The sequence below is a fragment of the Mobula hypostoma genome, chromosome 6 (assembly GCF_963921235.1).
Source record: "Mobula hypostoma chromosome 6, sMobHyp1.1, whole genome shotgun sequence".
Taxonomy (NCBI): domain Eukaryota; kingdom Metazoa; phylum Chordata; class Chondrichthyes; order Myliobatiformes; family Myliobatidae; genus Mobula; species Mobula hypostoma.
In genome coordinates, this window is record NC_086102.1 from 56,079,213 (window position 1) to 56,100,581 (window position 21,369).

Here is a 21,369-nt window from a genome sequence, read left to right on the forward strand (position 1 = left end):
GCACATCCTTGCCCACTTCAGTGCCTTATTCACTCCTGTGCAACAGAGAGTCATGGACAACATACAATATGTAAATCTTGAGTTTACACCTTCATTGCCTCTGATGCATCTATCAACTCCTGGCAGGACAAGGTCACCAATTAAGAAATTCCGAACCATGCATAATCCATCAGCATGCACTCATTTTATAGGTAATTTCGCATGTGGTAGATTGGTCATATTAATTGGAAAGATAAGGAGTATGCTGAGTTGGACAATGGATCACAACCTGCTGCTGCAGCAAGATATGCGAATGCAGGATGTCGAAGCAAGCAATAGAGATAGCCACCGGTACTCAGGAAGTAGGGGAAACCATAAGCTTGCTTGACTGAGAGACATTAACAGGACTCAGAGGCCACTAAATATTGCCTTCATTTAAAGCAAGCATTACAGGGTCTGCTACTCTAGAGTGAATCTCCTGATCCACACCATAAAATGTTCAATGTTGAGTTGACCATCCAAACACAAACAGTCCTCCAAGGCTCTAATACATTAAGTATGTGCTAAAAGAAGGAAAGGTGGCAGATGTTATGCATGATTCTGGATCATGTCAAGCTTCAGGAGCATTGTGTATGCAGGGCCTTTAGCATTGTCTAGGATCCTTCTCATCCATCCCACAATCTCTTTGACCCCCTAGCATCAGGCAGGAGGTACTGTAGCATTAGGATAAGGACTGTTAGGAGAGGATGCAGCTTTATCCCACAGGTTACGAGATTATTGAACTCTCTGCCACCACCCAGGTCACATATGAATTGACAGTAGCATTATAAGTAAGAACCTCCATTGGTCAGAGTTGACTGTGGTTGTCGTGCCATAGCTGTCTGTATCGAAGTTGATATGCAAATCAGGTCAGTACAATATGGAGAGCAAGGTTTGCCTATGCAACAGGCATCCCCTCTCCACACAGTTGATGAATCTAAAGGAACAGCTGAGACCAATGCAGTTTGGCACCAGCGGCCAGCCAGTGCAGAATTCAACATAGGACTGCCTTAGGGACTCCAGCTCTGGAGTTTTCCTCGGAGTTTACTCCTGAAGCCTTCCCCATGAGCGGGTATAACCACAAGCCAGTGGAAGTTTGAGATCAGAGTTATCTTTCACCTAGATCAGCTGCCAATCACAGCTGATGAGCCCTATCTGCCCAAAGCAATTGACTTTAATGCACCAGTAACCCACCTTTGCCGCATCTTCTGTTAGTAGGAACGTTTCCACTGGACTTAGTAACTAAGCCACAGATAAAGGCCTGGAGTTGTACTTGGTTGTCAGAGGCTATCTAAGACATATGACATTGGGAGCATTTGATAGGTTGTGGGTGTTTATTCTTACCAACCCCCTCCCCCCTTCCCCCTCCCCCATGGCTATGACAACCTTAGGAACCAGTAGCATTATACTATTTACCTTCAAACTTGTGTCATAAATGCACTTTATGCTAAATGTCAATCTTCATGAATATTTATTTGTGGTAATATTACTTTATGTATTGTGTGTGAGTTACAGTACATATACTGTGTTTTGCACCTTGGTCCAGAGGAACATTGCTTCATTTGGCAGTTGTATGACAATGCAAGAGAGTGTCTACATGCCGTCCCAGTCCATGGTCCACCTAATTCTCATATTAGATTTGGGCTCCTTTTCTTGAAAGTATAATATCCTAGGGTGTTCCCTACATACTCAGCTAGAAAGGGACTACTGACGTCACTCACCGCTCAATCACATCTTCCTGCTACCTAGACACTAGCAAAAGCAGAGAAGAAATAATTTCCAAGTTACAGGAAATGTGACAAGCAGAAGCAAACTGAAACAGCCAGTGTTGCAATGTACTGTAACTACATGGTGCCTCCAAAGTGTTGCAGGCTTCCGGTAGTTAAAAAGCACTTAAAAAGGGGAGATGAGGTGGTTTGAGGGAGCGGGAATGGGCTGGTTACTGGTGCTTGAGACTGAACACGAAAAAGGTATTTTGAAGTATATGAAGCCAAGCAACAAACCTGTTGCTAAGGCACCTCAGCTTGTTGAGACTCTATCTGGGGTCTTTGTCCACTGTTGGCTTTGAGTTCATGACAGAAATCTGCACAAGTGATATTTATCCAGCATGCTATGCTATTTGACTTTAGTGTGTTTTCATACATTTGCACTTCAGAAACCCCAGATCAAAAATTGAGAAGATAGAATGACATAATTAGGATTCTGATAAAATTCTTCCACATGCATAAAAAAATACTACACAGTAGAGCTCAGCTTAATTTTGTGTTTCATACTTCTATATTATCCCAGTGTTTGTATTTTGTCTGATCATTTTAGCCAGTGCTATTCCTGCTCTATGCTATTGACCCTCTACACCTCGCCACATATCTGCCACTATCTGCCACTTCCATTACAGCTGTCTATCATACCATTCACTCACTGCCACTTGGAATTTCCATCTTACTTGTCAGGCCAATTGAAATGAAATGAATCTTTATTCATGCCAAATAAAGTATAATAATGTAGAATTTCATAAGATATGATAATATTCACAACAAATTATTATTAAACTATGGTGGAAGATTTTACTTGCTCTTTTGCCTGTCTTAACTTCTTCCCTTTTTATAGATTTATTCACGTTATTTTACATCATCAAGTAATTAAAAACTACTCTAGAATTGACTTTAAAAATATTTATGTGATTAATTTAATATGCTTTATATAGAAATGCTCTAACATTAACAATAGGTTTAAACCTGCAGCTTGATATTTATGTTCTTGCTGTTATAAGGAGTTCGACCAGCTGAGTGATGCAGGAGATTCCATTTTGTGAATGATATGCTTTTTAAAAAAATCTAATATAATGTATTGCTGTAGCCTTGCTTTGGTTTGTAATTAACAAAGACAATATCTAGCAGAGTGTTTTTTATTTTAAAATTGAAATTAATGATTGTTTTTGTTCTTTGTTGTAAGTCATAGATATTAATTGCTTTGTTGGGACTAAAAACCTACAGAATTTTAAGGGTTAATGCTCAGCAGCTGGGTTAAAGAGAAATATGCAATCATAAAGCAGTGTTAAAAAATGCCCCAAACCTCGCAATTTCTATTATTCATGAGAGGGTTAAAATCAATTTGTCAGACTAGTCCTGTACAGCACCATAGTTTGGGCGTGGCAGATCACTTCACTAATTGTGTGATGCTCTTGTAGCATTTTGGCATCATTTCAAAAAATAAAATACGAATAAATGCCTATTTTTGTAAGGATTCAGATAATTAATTTAGAAAATGGTTTATTGAATGCATTGCTACTTGCCTTATTAGCATATTATTCTGAATATACACAGTATTCTCATTATAAATTGTGGTAACATATCTGAATATATGTTATAAGATGCTTAAAGACATTCAGTACTTAAATTGTTAATACTCCAGAAACGTGAACACTTAGATAGTGGCCACTAAGGGTGCAGAAGTGATGTTTAATATTTAATGAGCTGTCTGGGAGTGGTGGCACGGGTGGGTGGGAGGTGGTGGTATTGGTAGTGGGGGTGGGGGGTGAACTGGTAGGAGAGTATCAGCAGCATTTGACTGTGCAGCTGTCGGCAGTGCCTGTGTGTACAAGAGAGACAGAGAGAGGGAGTGAGAGACAGGAAGAGAGGGAGTGAGAGAGCAGCAAGAAAGAGAATAGGAAGGGAGAGGAAAAGAAAGGGATACAGGCATCATGTTGTGCTGCATTAGAAGAACTAAACAGGTACAAAATATTGTCTTTTTTCAGTTTTTTGGAGCCACATTTCTGCAGTGATATATATCTTTTTAGGAGTAGAAATTGATATATTTTTTAGCAATATAAATGTCTGAAATTTATAATTGGGAAAAAATGCTTGACTTAATATTTTGTGACAATACATGATATGTTTGCATGACCATTGCTTTTCTGAAAATTAAATTATGAAATGGGGGGAAAGGAAAAAATGAACATGATGCTTTGTATGTATTAATGCTTTGTTTCATTTTACTAAGATCTGATAATAAAATTATTACATGAATAATGGCAGCTTTTTAATGATTGCAAGTGAATTATGAATTGAATGATTATGACAATTTATGTTTGGTTCTGACTTTCTGACTGTTTAATTTTAAGAATTTTTTTTCAACAGCTAAAGGAGTTTAAATACCTGAAATGCATCAGGTTCAGCACAGCATTTGGATTCTGCCAGTGCTTCATTTGAAAATATCTTTTGGTTTGATATTCAACAAGCATAATGCTAAGTCTCTGTGATTTTAGCCAATGGCCGATTTAAATTACACATTAGTTGAAAATAACTAAGAATTAGAACAAATGTATCAAAAACAATCACACCGTTATGCACAAAGGTCATTGCTGCAGTAACAAAAAATTAGTAATCATAGACATTGCACTGCTGTGTTAATCAGGATGAAGGGAGTTTTTTTTTGTAAATGGCCAGTTTTTCAGCTATTTAGCTGAACCTTGCACTGGAATTTCAATGTGCGATCGTGTGGTTTGGCTGCAGAGGTCCAGCTTTGGGAGTGGCACCTAGCATGCAAGGCTAGCTAACACTCTATGCTGGTCCTTGTGGTGGAGTCTTTCCTAACTCCCCTTTGTGTTCTGGATTTTTAAATGCAGGCTTGTTTCTAATTTTTAATCCATGAAAGAAGATGTTTTACACTAAAACCCTAAAAATATTAAGGTTGATAAAAATGATTAAAGAAAACAGAGAACAATGCCCAATAATAAGTAAAAGGAGGTTCAAATCTTAATTTTAGTTCGACAAATAGGAAATATCTCTACCATAATTCTGTTCTATGAAACGATTATCTTTGCAAAAATTGCAAGGACAATATTTTTTTTTGGAAAATACTCCTCATGAACAGGTGACCAATGCCAACTTTATGATAAAGATTTGAATGGGTGATCACAGCATGAGCATCAACCTTATATGTCTCAGTCTAGTTATTAGATTGGTAGATCTAATCCCCACATTTGACAACCAATTATTGTATCTTACAATAATTGTGTTGAAAGAATATTAAGGTATTCTTGAAAAAACTTAACTTTCAAATTAAACTGAATATTCTGACTTAGCCAGGAAACAGAACAGAATTATTGTTTTATCCTTTAATCAATTGAAAAGGGTTTTAATAGAATATGCAATAGAAGCTTCATTAATCAATGCTGTCTGTAATGATATAATTGAATTATAGACAAATTTATTTTAAACTGATGGATAAGGTAAAATTCAATTTAGAATCTGATGCTGCCAATGTTCTTCAAAGAGTATCCATTACCTCACCCAAAAATCAGACCATATTATCTATGAAATCAGATTTGCTTAGAGAGCTGCACCGTCGTACATATATCAATCTTCATATATCTCCTCTAAAATTTAATTTTCAAATTTTATAAATAAACTAGAAAGAAAAATTAATATTATTTTTCACAATGCAATAATATACATAAATTATTTTGCTAAATAAAGATATTTGGGCGGAGACCCTCTATTAGCTAAACAATCTGTAACGATAGAATTTTGGTAACTACATTGTAACACTAAAAAGGCGTTGACTGCAATAAAAGAGTAAATGTGTACTGAGTAATGGTTTTTGTTTTATGCCTGAATTAAACCAGTATTTATTAATCATTAATAATGCAGAGCAGAGTGTTCATTAGTTCCTAATTCAATTCATCCCCTATGGTTTGACCTGGACTCAGTTCAGGTGGCTGGGATGTTCAAACAACATTTGGCTGTTCTAAGCACACACATCTTTACAGAAATGCTTTGTTCTGTAAAGGAAATGCTTTCAATTACTATATATATTATATATATATATATATATATCAATAAATTTTTTTCAGGCAGGCTGCAGCAATAGTTCAAAGCATCCAGATATCATGATGACTGCTGAATTTGTAAGAGTTCCTAATATCTGCAGTCATCTATTAGTAATTACGTGGGAAGGCTTTTGATTAAGTGAATAGAAAAGTTTATCATTCATTCCTTCTATGATTGCAAAAAGACAGTGCAAATAGACAATGAAAGATTGACTTCTGTGCAGTCTTAATCATTTTTCAGGGTAATTGTTATTCCTGTAAAACTAAGAATGTAGGGACTGCTCTCTGTATCTGAAAGAAAGTAGGTTGCCAGCCCTCAAGAGAATTTGCATCATCATTTCTGAATCATGCTGATGATGTAAACCTTTGTGCTAAGTGATGAGCTCTTATTACACAATAGACTAACATGTTGTTTATATCTGCTCAAGTTAATATATAAGTATTCCATGAAAAAACATGATTTTCTTTGTGTGTTGATATAGCCTGTATGTCACATCAAAAATAAAATTTTCTGACTTATGAAGAGGTTTTATTCTGTGTAGCATTCAAAATTAATTGGTACAAAACAGATAAAATATTTATAATATGTAATTAAATTACTACATATTCAATCACTTTAAACCTTCCTACGACATAAATCATTAGACATTATCAAAGCTGTAAACCTAAAGCTGATGTCTAAACTGTTTCCTGAGAAGCCTTGGCCCACACACAAGATTAACAATATATTTCCATGTGAGGAAACACCAACTTGATCCAGAATTTTGTGACAACAGTCAACTATTGAACTGTTCCATATTTTCCTCCACCTTGTCCACTGACACTATATAAAATGGTGCACAAATCACTGGCTTAATGACAATCTGTGCTAAAGCCTTTCATATCCTGTAATATAAAATCCAACAATTGCCAGCACTATGCATAGTTATTGGGAGAAGCAGTTCAGGCATTACTCAGCTAGATTTTTCAAAAATTTTAAAATTATTTGTCCAATTTGATTTCAAGTTGAATATTATAGCTATGAATATAATTCAAAATCATTCCATTTACATTAGGTTTAATCAATAGTTCAGCTTTGTTTGGAAGATTTTTCAGCTACTATCTTCAAAAATATGTCTTATATCTTTCTGGAGAAGTGACTTTTCACTGCCTAGGTAGATGTATAAAGGAAATTAGACCATTGTAATAAACTCTATTTTATGTCCCTGGTTTCTAATTATATTGAAAAACACATCCCAGTTGAGGGCAGACGCCTCCCAGTGGGAGGGAAAGAAAAGTTGGTTGTGTGCCTTCTGGCAGACAGCCAAGACGTACATTATTGGAGACCTGGAGTATGCTGCTGTTGTAAGGTGTGTCCTCAGGCAATGCTAGTAAAGGGAGAGTATTAGGAGGACAAAGAAGGTACTAAAGCTTCATAAGAAGATGCATGTATTTAAGAGGGAAAGAAAAGCAAGATGGTTTTCAAAATTGTCTAAACATTTGCTGTTATATATTTCTGAAATTAATGTTAAATAATTTTTAAAAATCACATTTCTAAATGTTTTTTTCAATAATTTTGTATTTTTGTGCTGTTCAATAAATTGATTTAAAACTTCATGTAACATTGTAAATGAATCAAATCCACCTTCTCAGTTTTCCACTTGGCTGAATTTATCCTCATTTCATACCCTTTTTTTGGAATGTTTTCATTCATTGTTTCGTCAAGGAAAGCTGCTTAAATTGATGTTTAAGCATTTGTAGTATAAAATACACAGCAATGATTGTAGTAAATAAGACTGAATATGGCATGAAGTATTTGGAACCATAAAGCTGACATCTGAATCTATTTAAAGGGATTAAGCAATTATTCTCCATGTTAAGATTACAGTTAACCGCATAAACTAAAGCCTAGTGCCAAAATAAGGCTTTAATTGTTCTCAATGCTTTTCTTCATCAAGATAAAGTAAGCTTGTTCTTTAACTTTAATGTAATACATTGAGGCATCTAAATTTTTTAGCTTTTAATTTAGATATGAAATCCATTGAGATTCTTCAGTCGCAGAACTGCTTACGTGTTTCAAGCAAATACTATGTTGCATAAGGAAACCACAGACCCCACACCTCTGATGCTGTCTTACCACCATTGGAGACAAGCACAAGATATTTTTTCCCACTACTAATATTTTTGAAACATTATATCAGTGTTCTCACAGATATATCTCATGAATACTTGGCACCTTGTGACTTCTGGTTTCAGCATCTAGAGCAATGCTGTGAAAAATCTAGTTTTATATAAGACCAAATTGAATTCGTCTCAGTTTTACTTCAATCTGATCAGAAAAAAAAACATGAATAACCTTTTTCTACTTACTGCTTGATGGTTAAAGTACGGATTAATTATTTTAGAATGCAAAGAGTCTCAATCCTACTTTACACAGTAAATGGCAACTGGAAGAAAGAAATAATGTAGAAAATGAACAGTATATAAACCAACAAAAGAATATGAGAGTCACCTATTGTTTGCAGAAATAATCTTAATTCCTTATGCACACGGATGTTAAGACTTTCTGGTTGTCATTTTAACTTTGTTCTGTTTTCGAAGTACTTTTTATTGTTATAATTTTTTGAGATCTTAATTTTGAAAATGATTTCCAATACCTAAATGATTACCCATAAATTCTATTATGAATTTGGGGTTCTGGTAAGTTCATTTTCCAATTTTCTTAATAAAAAAAATCTGGCTCTCAAACCAGAGCAAGTATATTGGTCCTACCCATTAATACATTTTTCATGTGCAGATTGGGTTTAGCTCAGGTCTAGTTGTACTGTCAAGCACTTCTGTGTGCAATCATGCTACTCAGAGACCTGGCCTTGGCATTTTGGTGCACAATTCTTCTCAATGCTTCTGACAATTTTATGGGGTCAATCATATGCCAAATTAAATCACAGATCATTTGATGCATGTTTCCTACTCCCACCCACCATGCTGGCAGACATTAAAGCTTTCGACTGCAACCAAGGATCTTCATTGAACTACAGAGCTCTGAGATCTCCAATGGGGCATCTGTTCTGATATCTATGTCACACACACGTATGTCATGATGTGCTCAGGATGCCTAAACCTGATTGTAGTTTACTCCAGACTTTTTAAGCTTAACATATCAGCGAAACACACTGATTTTTTTTCCTCATGGAAGATTTCTCATTCTAATCATGGTTTAGAATTACAGAGTCAGGGCAGATAATTTCTGAGTTGGTGGATTGCAGGCTCCACGAAGAGAGGATGTCCTTCCCCTCACCTCCATGGTCAGCTTTTATAGGTGTTCTATGGGGGCCGCAGGAAAAAAATCCTTTAAGTACTTAGGACTTTCCCATTGATTTATGGGAGTGCTTCATGCAGCTCCATTTAATAACTCCATTGCTCCTTCAGTATGCTCACTGGATCTTTTGGATTGGAACTCTTGCTGAGAAAACCAGATAAAATTCAAAATCCATCGTTACCTCCAGGTTGGCTCAGGATGGGAAGCTACTGCAAATTGATGCAGCATGGATAGTGGACAGAGTTGATTTGCCATGAATCTAATTTGCAAGTATTAAGGCTGAAGATGACAATTATCTGCGACTGAGTTACAATAGCTCTAGTAGAGCACAAACATTTTACCGCTGAGGCTTTAGCCTCAGATGGCCCTGTTATTCCAGGGCACAGGTGACAGAAGGCAAAACTCTGAGCAAATTTAATGGCCAAAACCTGCAAAGATATATTTTAAATACAAGAAATTCTGCAGATGCCAGAAATCCAAAGCAATGTATATAAAATGCTGGAGGAACTCAGCAGGTCAGGCAGCCTCCATGGAAATGAAGAAACAGTCGCTGTTTCAAGCCGATACCCTTCTTCAGAACTGGAAAGGAAGGGGAAAGACACCAGAATAATAAGGAGTGGGGAGGTGAAGAAGGATAGCTAGAAGGAGATAGGTGAAACCAGTTGGGTGGAAAAAGGTAAAGGGGTAGAGATGAAAGAATCTGATAGGAGAGGAGCATGGACTTTAGGAGAAAGGGAAGGAGGAGAAGAATCAATGGGAGGTGATAGGCAGGTGAGAAGAGGTAAGAGTCCAGAGTGGGGAATAGAAGAAGAGGAGAGGAATAGGGAATTTTTTTCACCAGAAGGAGAGATTGAAATTCATATCATCAGGATGGAGGCCACTGAGACAAAATATAAGGTATTACTTCTCCACCCTGAGAGTGGCTTCATCATTGAACAAGAGCAAGCCATGGACTAATATGTCAGGAAGGGATTGGGAATTGGAACTAAAATGTTGGACCACCATGAAGTTTGGCTTTTGGCAGATGGATTAAAGGTGGTCACTGAAGTGGTCTCCCAATCATGGAGGCAAACTCTCAAATGACATCTTTTGCAAACCTACTGTTTCCCATGTCTATTCTGACTATAACTCTTCCCACCCTGGCTCCTGTAAAAAAGATATTCGCTTATCTTAGTACCTTCATGTCTTCCATATCTGTTCTCAGGATGAGACTTTCCTTTCCAGGACATCAGAGATAATAATAGGGTTTCTAATAATAGGGTTTCCCTTTCTCCAATATTGATGCTGCCCTCACCCGCATCTCCTCCATTTCCCAGATGTCTGCACTCACTCCTTAACAATGATAAAGTTCCTCTTGTTCTTGCCTAGCACCTCATGAGTCTCTACATCCAACACATCACTGCCCACAGCTTCTGCCGTCTCCAAAGGGATCCTACCATCGAACATATCTTTATTGCCCCTTCAGTCTCCACTTTCCACAGGGATTGCTCCCCTGATGATTCCCTTGTCCATAAGTTCTTCCCCACTAATCTCCTTCCCAGCACTTATCCCACACTTATCCTTGAGTTCAAATGTGTATTAAATAGCAGAGAAACAAGATGCATACAGAGAACCAAGTGAATGTCTATCAAAGAGTAGAGACCATTCGACATAGATGCTTCTACTGCCTGAGTTGGGTGGGGCAGAAGATTTGTTACTCACAGTTCATACACCTCAAGGTAATAGAAATAGAGCAGATAAATGAGAACAGAGAAAAGAGGAAAAATCCTGACTCTGCATTCTGAAGTCTCCAGTGCATCATTGGGGAATGAACTTATCCTGCCTATGAATAATTCGTGTATTTCAATGTTTAGAAAGATGTTTTAGCTCAATTTCATAATGAGCAATGCATCTGTCCTTTAGCAGGAATAAGGTTTGCGTGAACTTTCTCTCACCACACACCATTCACCACATAATTTGGGATGACAGTGTTCCTATCAAATTTAAATGACTTGGGAAAGTGTTATGCCTTGTGCTGGTATCCTTGAGCAAACAATAACAGCAAGTTGAAAATGTTCCTCATTGTAAGCAGGCTGGGCATATCCTCCAGAGGGAAATAAAAATGAAAATGGAGGGAAAAAGATGTTGGGGGAAGGGGCTGGGCAGTGGGATGTTGTCTGGGAGTGGAGGATGTTCCCAGTCTGTCCTCCAGATAGGTCTTCCTTCTCTGTAGTTTTCAACTCCTACAATCTTTTCCCTTTTTTCCCCTCTATATTCTCCAAATTTTCTATTCACTCACTGAAAATATAGCCTTGTTTTTTTAGCCTGTCCACATGGTCATCTTGGTTTAAACCTTTCAGAGACCTCTCTCCTTCCCCACCCTCTCTGCAGCGTAACAAACTTCTTTTGTCTTCTTCCCAGTTCTGAATAAGGGCCTTTGACCTGAAACATGACCTCTGTTTCTCTTTCCACAGATATAGCCTGACATGATGAGTACTACCAGCATTTTCTGTTTTTATTTATCTACAGTTTTTTTTTACTTTCACCTAATTGGTTGTATTCATAAACATTAGAAGAATTATACTGTCTTCATGTCATGATACCACCAGATGCTTAAGCTAAATTACACTGAAATGTCACTTCTTTGCGTGGATTCAATCTTTGAACTTCCAGCTGTCACATGTACCATAAATGTTGGAAGACAACATTTATTCTTACAAATAAGATTTTAAAACAGGAATGCACATTGGACTGTTTCTATATATTTTCAAAAACATGGAATTGGCAAGGTTTATGCAAAATTTATTCCAATTCTAAATTTGTTTGAGAATAATACCTGCACGCCACTCTTTCACAATCTGATCGCATTGGCTCAACCACCAATGATCTGACCACCTAAACTCAGCTGATTTCAGTTCAATAATGAAGTGTTATTTTACAAATTGTCTTAAAAGCAAAGTAGTGAAGAGTAGTGAGCTTTATTAATATCCTGTCTGACACTGACGTAGCAAGTAATATTTTGAAAGTACATGTAGACTGATCACTCATTTTAGAATCTGTGCAAACTTCCTTTCACTGTTGTCTAGCCATTTGATTAAACTACAGCTGAAAATTAATTCATTAAATGTGAAGTGTCTTCTTATTACACTATTGTGCAATGCAAGGTAGTAGTGCGCTTTGGATAGAATGTTGAGACGCTGTTTTAGGAATATTATATAAGTTAATGTCAGAGTTACAGATGCGTCGATAGAATCTATTCTGTTAAAGTGACATGGTAGAATACAACAGTCAACTAGTGTAGTGTACTTGGAGGTGGTCTGCTGATGTGACATATCTCATCAAAAATATTCACCCAAAAGGAATCTTTCAAAAATTGGACCACAGATGATAGTTTGATCAATATTTTCAATGTATCAGAAGAGAAGTGGCAAGCTGTGAAAATGAAATTGAAAACTTAAAGTCACAAGAGCAGAGGAAAATGTTTTCCATGGGACTCAGCAGAGGAATAACAATATTTCACAGTCAATGAATTAATTAATAGCATGTATGATGACACAGTTACCTCACACGCTCGTGTGACTCATTTACATACGAGGAATGTCAGAATGATTTCTCTCCTTGGTGTGGTATTTCATTAATATCCAGCAATTACAGATTCAGTCAGTTAACTACACTGCTCAGATCTTCCTACCTATGTTTGGATCTTTGAATCATAATAATTCTTTGAACTGATGAATACCTAAACTTTAGACGCCTTCTCCTCTTTAATGGGAGCATGTGTGTGCTCTATCAATTTCTGCAATATATTGTTTGTAATAAGTTCCAGTTTATCTCACTGTAATTCTTTTGGTCAGTGTGGATATGTCTGACTTTTCCTTCAAGTTGCACAAGATTGCAGTTCTGTCACACATTTGTGCTCCCTATCTGTTCACTGGTTGTCACTTAACAGTTCTGTCTGGGTTTTCTCTCCTTGCTATTTGATTAAATCAATTTGTTTCAACTGGTTTTGGTCTAGTTTCTCAGCTAAATTAGAATTCGAGTTAGCTTATTACTGTCATACTTTTCATTACACATTGCTTAAGGTAGTATGAGTTAAAGCAATAACAGAATGCTGAATAAAGTGATACAGTGTACAGAGAAAGTGCAGTGCAGATAGACAACAATGTACAAGGCTACAGTGAGGTAGATTGTGAGGTCAAGAGTCCATCTTACTTTCCTAATGAAACATTCAATAGTCTTATAAAAGTGGTGTAGAATTTGTCCTTGAACCTAGAGATACATGTTTACAAACTTCTATATTTTTTATCCGATGAGAGGAGGGAGAAAAGAGAATGTCTGGGGTGGGTGCAGACTTTAGTTATGCTGGCTGCTTTACTGAAGCAATGAGAAGTATAGACAGAGTCCATGAAGGGAGGAAGGTTTTTATGATGTGCCGATCTGAGAATCTGATAAATTTAGATACATTCTGAATCTGCAATGTAACAACAACCCTGCTGGGTTGAATCCTGTAATAAAATAACTGACAAGTGAAATAAGAACATAGCTTAACAATGATCAGTGGTTAAATGTAAATCATTTTGGGGGAACTATCAGTTCAAGGCTCCCTCAAAAATGCATAGAAATCTTACATTTGCAAGGTAAGTTCTGAGTGGTTTCGGGAAATTAACGAATATTTGACACCACCACACATTTTAACTGGTTTAAACAGATACCTGACATTAACTCTTCAGCAAAAATTAGTCTCAACTCTACAAATGTGCATGATCTTGAGAATTCATCTTCATTTGTATTGGAATGCTGTTGTGGCTTTTCTGACAAAACTATTATGGAATTTCTGAAATCGTCAATGGAGGAGTCTTTGGTGACATTGAATTTTCAGAATCTTTGTCAACATCTGGCCATTTATATAAAGCCTTTTGCAATAGCCTTTATTGTTACAATGCAGGTAACTGGCTATCCTCAGGTAATGAATGTGTTCCGTTCTAACAGATATCCATGTTAATTTTGTTTGTAAGTAAAAGAAAAAAACATAAAAATTCTCCTGATATGATACATCCACAATATTGCATGAGTAGATTCAGAAGACTGATAAGAAAGATCAATTATTCAAAGCATAGAAAGAGAGGAACATAATTCTCCCCTACTTAGGAATGAACATGGCAAGTACATTAGACTTTTGAAGTTAATAATATTATGGGAGTTTGATGTTTGAAGGAGTGTCATAATTCAGACACTTAGTAAACTGGTGATAACCTGCAGGTACTAAGCAAATTTCATTTCAGGTTCATCTTCATGAGACATTGGGAATCATTAAATTTATATTCTTACTTCAGTCATCATTGATAAGTAAAAAATTCAAATCCTCCATTGTAAAATGGCTGTACTGACACTAAATTGAATTGGTCCAATATTTAAGAGTGTATCTATAACCTTGCCTCAAACTGACATCTTCTGTGTTGTCTCAGCAATCTCTGAAACTGTGACTGGAAAGTTATCATCCACTAATTTTAAGGTAAAGATTGTCCTACATTATACTCCTCATGTGGGAACCGCTATAAAGCATTTGGTTTCTTTCAGGAGACTGACACTTGATAGTGTAGTCACATTCAAGTAATGATTTCCCACCTCTGCATTCCAGAACTTGCCATGATTAAAATAACACTGTTGGATCTGGTTTCTAATCAGTGACCAACATGAATGATTCTCCCAAAGAAACTGGAGAAATTCTTAATTTGATAAAGTTATATTAAGTTTTCCTTTCATTACCTTTCCAAGGATCTGTACAAAGTGCTAAATGATATTTGGGTTTCCACAACCTCCCTTCCATGAAGTAACTGATAAAGGATACCTATTTGTAGGTTGAGGCATTGCACATGAGCTTCAAGATCTTTGTGTTCTACCAATAAGCAATTCCTGCTTAAATGCTGTTTGCAAACGTTGTATGCTTTCTCTTGATCCCCATTTTATCTCTATTTCCATTCTTTTTTAAGCATCTGATGCCATGGTGCTAAACCTAGCTAAAATCTTGAGTGATATTGAACTTTACAAAACAAAAAAGGAATGTAAGCTTTGGTTTTCTTCCTGCAATTTATATTTTTGCATTTGTTTCTTCCATGTCTTTGATAGTCTGTAAGCCATCAGCAACCACCATTAAGATGAGACTTCTGGCCGGACAAAGGCATCCCAAGTTTGTTTGAGCTTCATGCTATGATTATGTAATTATTTAAAAGATGAAATATGGATATTGCCTTTCTTATTACTAATGACAATATAGTGGTCATCCTGCTTGCATACATAATGGTTATTAAATCCTTAAAGGAGTTTACCTATTGTTGCCTGGAAGATCTTCAGTGGCAGATTAGCTCCATGGAGCATTTTAGTAGAACACAGACCTTTTATTTACTCTCTTTAACTACATTTAATTGGGATTAAAGATGTGACAAAGTTTGGTATTGCCAATTCTGTGTAAGGTTCTTTTTCATTACCAGCTGCAAGGGTGAGTGCCACTTTATGATCACATAGCAAATCAGTCTTAGATGCTAGCAACACAGATAAAATGCTGGAGGAACTCAGCAGGACAGGCAGAATCTATGGAAAAGAGTATAGTTGACGTTTCGGGCTGAAACATTTGGCAGGACTGGAGAAAGAAAGATGAGGAGTAAATTTAAAAGGTGTGGGGAGGGGAAAGAGAAACACAAAGTGATTGTTGAAGCCTGGAGGGGGAGGGATGAAGTAAAGAGCTGGGAAATTGATTGGTGAGAGAGACAGAAGGCCATGGAAGAAAGAAAAGGAGGGAGGAACAGCAGAGGAAGGTGATGGGCAGGCAAGGAGATAAGGTGAAAGAGGGAAAAGGGGATGGGAAATTGGAGGAAGGGGAGTGAGGGGCATTATCAGAAGTTAGAGAAATCAATGTTCATACCATCAGGTTGGAGGCTTCCCAAACAGAATGTGAGGTGTTGTTCCTCCCACCAAAGTGTGGCGCATCACAACAGTGGAGGAGGTCATGGATGGACATATTGGAATGGGAATGGGAAGTGGAATTAAAATGGTGGCCACTGGGAGATATCCCACTTTTTCTGATGGATGGAGCATTGGTGATTGGCGAAGCAGTCTCCCAATCTCTTCCCACCACCCCCCCAACTTTTAAATCTACTCCTCATCTTTTTTTCTCCAGTTCTGCTGAAGGGTTTTAGCCTGAAATGTCAACTGTACTCTTTTTCCATAGCTGCTGCCTGACCTGCTGAGTTCCTCCAGCATTTTGTGTGTTTTGCTTGGATTTCCAGTATCTTCAGATTTTCTCTTGTTTGATTCTTGGATGCTAGCACAGTCAGGGACTGTCATGCACCACGTGTTCTTTTCATTAAGATTCCATCCTCCTCTAGCTTCTCCAGCTATTCCTCCAATTAATGCTTTAATGGTACCAGTTCATAATGACATTCGTCTTGGAGTGCATATATACAATAAGATCAGTTATAATAGTAGAAGCAACCTTAAAGGTTCCTTTGTTTTTATTGTAAGGATATTTGCCAGCATGATCATATGGTATCCTGAGGGACATTAAACGTACCTTTCCGAACGAGCTTTGGATTTCATTGCCATTCCTTGCTTCACATATTGGTTACTTCCTGTAGTAATTTCTAACAAATAATGCATTGTACTTCACCATTAGATTTCAGGCAAATTTCTCATACAAACATCACACACAAATTTCTCATGCTCTTAGTTCATATCCTCACAGCTATGACCTCAGGATATAGCCCTGAAAGGGTTAGATCTGATAGAAACAGCTCTCTTCAACTTACTGGAGAGTGTTGACAACAATGAACACATGAAGGGCTTGGAAGAGGAATTACACCGGTTGCCAAAGTGTAATTCTTGCTAACGATATCCTATTTGTGCAAAGCCATCAGTAGCACTTGGCTACATTGCAAGCTAACCCAAAATGCTAGAGGCATTCAGAGTGGGAATCAAGGCGTGTCTGAAAAGACATGATGCCCTCTCTGAATACCTGCACTTTGGATTAGCTTGCAATGCAGCCAAATGCCACTAGTGGCTTTGAATGCCAAATTCACATCAACCGAAAACTGGAAGTTCTCTACCATGTTGACAGAACATTTATTGTCTTGTATAATGCAGCAAAGAACGGCAGTGTCATAAATGGCATGTAGCTACAGAAGCAGCTTGAAAGGATCCTGAATCTGGTTTCTGAGTGCAAGAGTGCCTTAACCTGGACCTTGAGAATTGTCTGAGCTCATACTTGATGCTTTTTTGAAATCTTGGATCTCAGGAGTTCCCTGCATAAAAATGGCTCCAGCAAGAATTGTTGTTATGAGAGTGATTTCAAGATTCTTTTGCAATTTTTCTGTCTTTCCATCAAGTATGCAATCTTTCAAGCCATGTAGCAGGCAAGATTCTGCCTGTTTAACAATTTGGACAGAATACATTTATCATTTAGTCATGCTTATATTAATCCTGCAGCATACTATTTCCAAATATATAATTTTCTGGATAAATCTTTTAATAAAACAATATATAGTCATCAGATAGTTTCTCTATACTTTGCTGGACTTGTGACTCACTGCTCCTTCACTTGTGTTGTGATAATATACTTTGAAGACCAAAACTGACTTGGGTTCTCCTTTAGGCCATCTATCATCTTCTTCGTCAACTAACAAGTGTCTTCTATGTCTCAAACTGTGACCACTGATTTACTTCGTATCTTCTTACATAGTCCATCAAGGTCAAAGATGACCTGTTTTCACTCCATTTTGATGGATGCTGAGATGATTGATGAGGTCAAAGTGGAAACAGCACAGATGAGACAACTGATGCCTGATAGGTTTGAATGGTGAATGTTTTTTTTTGATGTTCAATATACCTCCCACTATTAATGCTGGGCTTCTGTTTGCTCCAGAAATTTGGTCTCAATGTTCCAAATAAATCACTGAATGGTCCTTCTCCATTTTGAGTAGTCAGTGTTCCTGGTAATCACTGGGTATGTTACATTTTTTCCACGAGTCTTCCAGGACATCCTTAAACTTTTCCCTTTCTCTGCCTGCTAATATCTTTCTATGACAGACTCCTGTTTCAGGAGCCTTATGTCAGGCAAGAAATGACATGGCCTTCCCAACTGAGCCAACTATATATAATTGGGGCCATAATTCTGGAGACGTTGGCCTGGAAGAGGACACTTTCATTGGTACACCTGTCCTTCATGTGAATTCTCAGGATTTTGCAGAGACAGCATTGGTGATAATGTTGTACAGGAGGATGAGGTCCAATAACGCATGCAGCAGATAGGCACAAAGGAAATTCACAGGAATGATCAGTTCATAATTCTATGCACAATTGCACAGTTTCATTTTATTGTGACTAAATGAATGTTGCAATGGTGAGTAGAGCAAAGATATAGTTCTAAGAATGAATGAAGGACCTGAATGAACTGATCTCACACAGACCTAATGGAAAGGGACAGTATGTCTTTCTTTTTCTTTCTCCTCCACCTCCTACTTCTCCTGGCACAGCTAATCACTGCAAGGTTGGTGGCATTGATCATGATTTTCATGCAACATACCTGAGGTCACCACAAAATATGGGATTCCCACTGATGAGTATAGCAATGGCCTTTCAATTCTGATGAATGCAGCATAATTGATATTTCAGCATGCCATTGCTGTTTTCGTTTAGATTCCTTGTGACAAAATGGCTTTCATCATTCAAATGCTTCCAGGTGTGCAGAAGTTGTACTCTGGAATTATGATCTCTTCTACAAATTTGCCACATTTGTTTATTATTAACCCACAAACACTACCTCACCATTTGCTTTTGCACTATTTATATATCTATCTATTGAATGAATTCTTCCAGGTACAGGTATCAATTTTAACCAATGTCTCAATGACAACTTCTGCCATCTTCATCAGGGATGATGCCTAGGCATGTCTATTCTGGTGGTATATATGTACATATCCTCATCATCCATCACTCTTGATTAGTTAGTCCTCAACCATTCAGGATTCTGCTGTCCCACCATATTTACAATTGAATTCCAGTTCTTATTTAGAGCAAGATCTTCATCTGGTGGAGGAAGCAATTGAACTAAAACTAGAGAAAAAGAATTTTAACAAAGATGAAGGTCTTACTCTGAGTAAGAACATGCATTCAATTGTATTCAAATATACCACTGGACTAGACATGCCTAGGCATCATCCATGATGAAGATGGTAGAGTTTGTCATCGAAGCGTCAGTTAAAATCAATACCTGTACCTAGCTGGAAGTCCAAGAAGAGTTTATTTGTTATATACACTGGGAAAGCACTAGACCCTTTTCCATCTATCTGTTTATTTAGTGATACAACACAGAACACGCTCTTCCAGCCCAATGAGCAACACCACTCACAACCCACCGATTTAACCCCCTAGCCTAATCACAGGACCAAAAAAGAGGTGCATTGAAGGTATAGACAGGTAGGAGCAAATGAAGTGCTTATGGAGTATAAGAAATGCAAGAGAACACTTAAGAAAGAAATCAAGAGGGCTAAAAGAAGGCAAGAGGTTGCCGTAGCAGACAAGGTGAAGGAGAATGCTGAGGGTTTCTACAGATATGTTAAGAGCAAAAAGATTGCAAAGGACAAAACTGGTCCTCTGGAAGATCCGAATGGTAATCTACGCATGGAGCCAAAAGAGATGAGGGATATTTTAAATGGATTTTTTTTGTATCCGTATTTACTCAAGAGATGGACACAGAATCTTTAGAAGCGAGCAAGTAGCAAGTAGGTCATGGACCGGAGAGTGGGAGGTGTTTGCTGTTTGAAGCAAGTTGGAGAGGATAAATCCACAGGGTCTGACAAGGTGTTCCCTTGGACCCTGTGGGAAGCAAGTGCAGAAACTGCAGGGGCTCTAGCAAAGGTATTTACACCATCCTTAGGAATAGGTGAAGTACAGGGGGATTGGAAGATAGCTAATGTTGTTATATTGTTTAAGAAATGCTAGAAATCAACTAGGAAACTATAGGCTGGAGAGCCTGATGTCAGTCACGGGAAAGTTATTGGAAGGTATTCTAAGTGACTGGATATATGAGTATTTTGGATAGACATGGACTGATTATGGATAGTCTACATGGCTTTGTGTATTGTTGGCCGTGTCTAACCAATAATACAGAGATTTACGAGATGCCACCAGGAAAGCTAATGAAGACAAGGCAGTGGATGTTGTCTATATGGTCTTTAGCAAGGTATCTAACAAAGTTCTGAATTGGAGGTTGGTCGTGAAGGTTCAGTCACTTGGTATTTAAGATGAGGTAGTAAATATGATTAGACATTGGCTTTGTGGAAGAAGCCAAAGGGTGGTAGTAGCTGATTGTCTCTATGACTGGAGGACTATCACTAGTGGAGGGCTACAAGGTATCAGTGATGGGTCCATTGTTGTTTGTCATCTATATCAATGATTTGGATGATAATGTGGTTAACTGGATCAGCAAATTCATGGTTGGCACCAAGGTTGGGGGTGTAGTGGAGCAAGGAAGTCGATCAGAGCTGGCAGAAGGATTTGAACCAACTGGAAAAGTGAGCTGAAAAGTTGGCAGATGGAATTAATGCGGCCAAGTGAGAGGTGTTGCACTCTAGTATGACCATCCAGGGTAGATCTTACACTGGGAGATGCAGGGCACTGAGGAGCATGGTAGAACAAAGGGATCTGGGAATAGTCCATAATTCATTGTAGGTGGTGTCACGGTTAGACAGAGTCATAAAGAAAGCTTCTGGCACATTGGCCTTCATAAATCAAAGTATTCAGTACAGGAGATGGGATGTTATATTGGGGTTGTATAAGATATTTGTGAGGCCTAATGTGGAGTATTGTGTATAGTTTTGGTTACCTACCTACAGGGAAGTAGAAAATAAGATTGAAAGAGTACAGAGAAAATTTACAAGGATGTTGCAAGGACTAGAAGACCTGAGTTATATGGAAAGGTTGAATTGGTTAGGAATTTATTCCTTGGAATGTAGAAGATTGAGAGGAGATTTGATAGAGGTATACCAAATTATGAGGGGTATAGAGTAAATGCAAGCAGACTTTCTCCTCTGAGGTTGGGTGGGACTACGACTAGATGTCATGGGTTAATGGTGAAATGTGAAATGTTTAAGGGGAAATATTAGGGAAAACTTCTTCACTCTGAGGGTTGTGAGAGTGTGGAGTAAGCTGCCAGTGCAAGTGGTGCATGCAAGCTTGATTTCGATGTCTAAGA

At 37.7% G+C, this 21,369-nt stretch overlaps 1 protein-coding gene across 2 annotated transcripts in view; it reads left to right on the plus strand.

The window, feature by feature from the left end:
- gap43 (growth associated protein 43) overlaps positions 1-21,369 on the plus strand; it is a 302,554-nt gene that overhangs the window by 92,920 nt on the left and 188,265 nt on the right. The window contains exon 1 of one of the 2 annotated variants that reach the window (XM_063050858.1): positions 3,561-3,748. The exons of the other annotated variant lie outside the window; for it this stretch is intronic. Coding sequence (XP_062906928.1) covers positions 3,719-3,748 — 30 coding nt within the window. The 5' untranslated portion in view covers positions 3,561-3,718. Of the gene's footprint in view, positions 1-3,560; positions 3,749-21,369 lie in introns of those variants that run through there. 2 annotated transcript variants of the gene reach the window in all.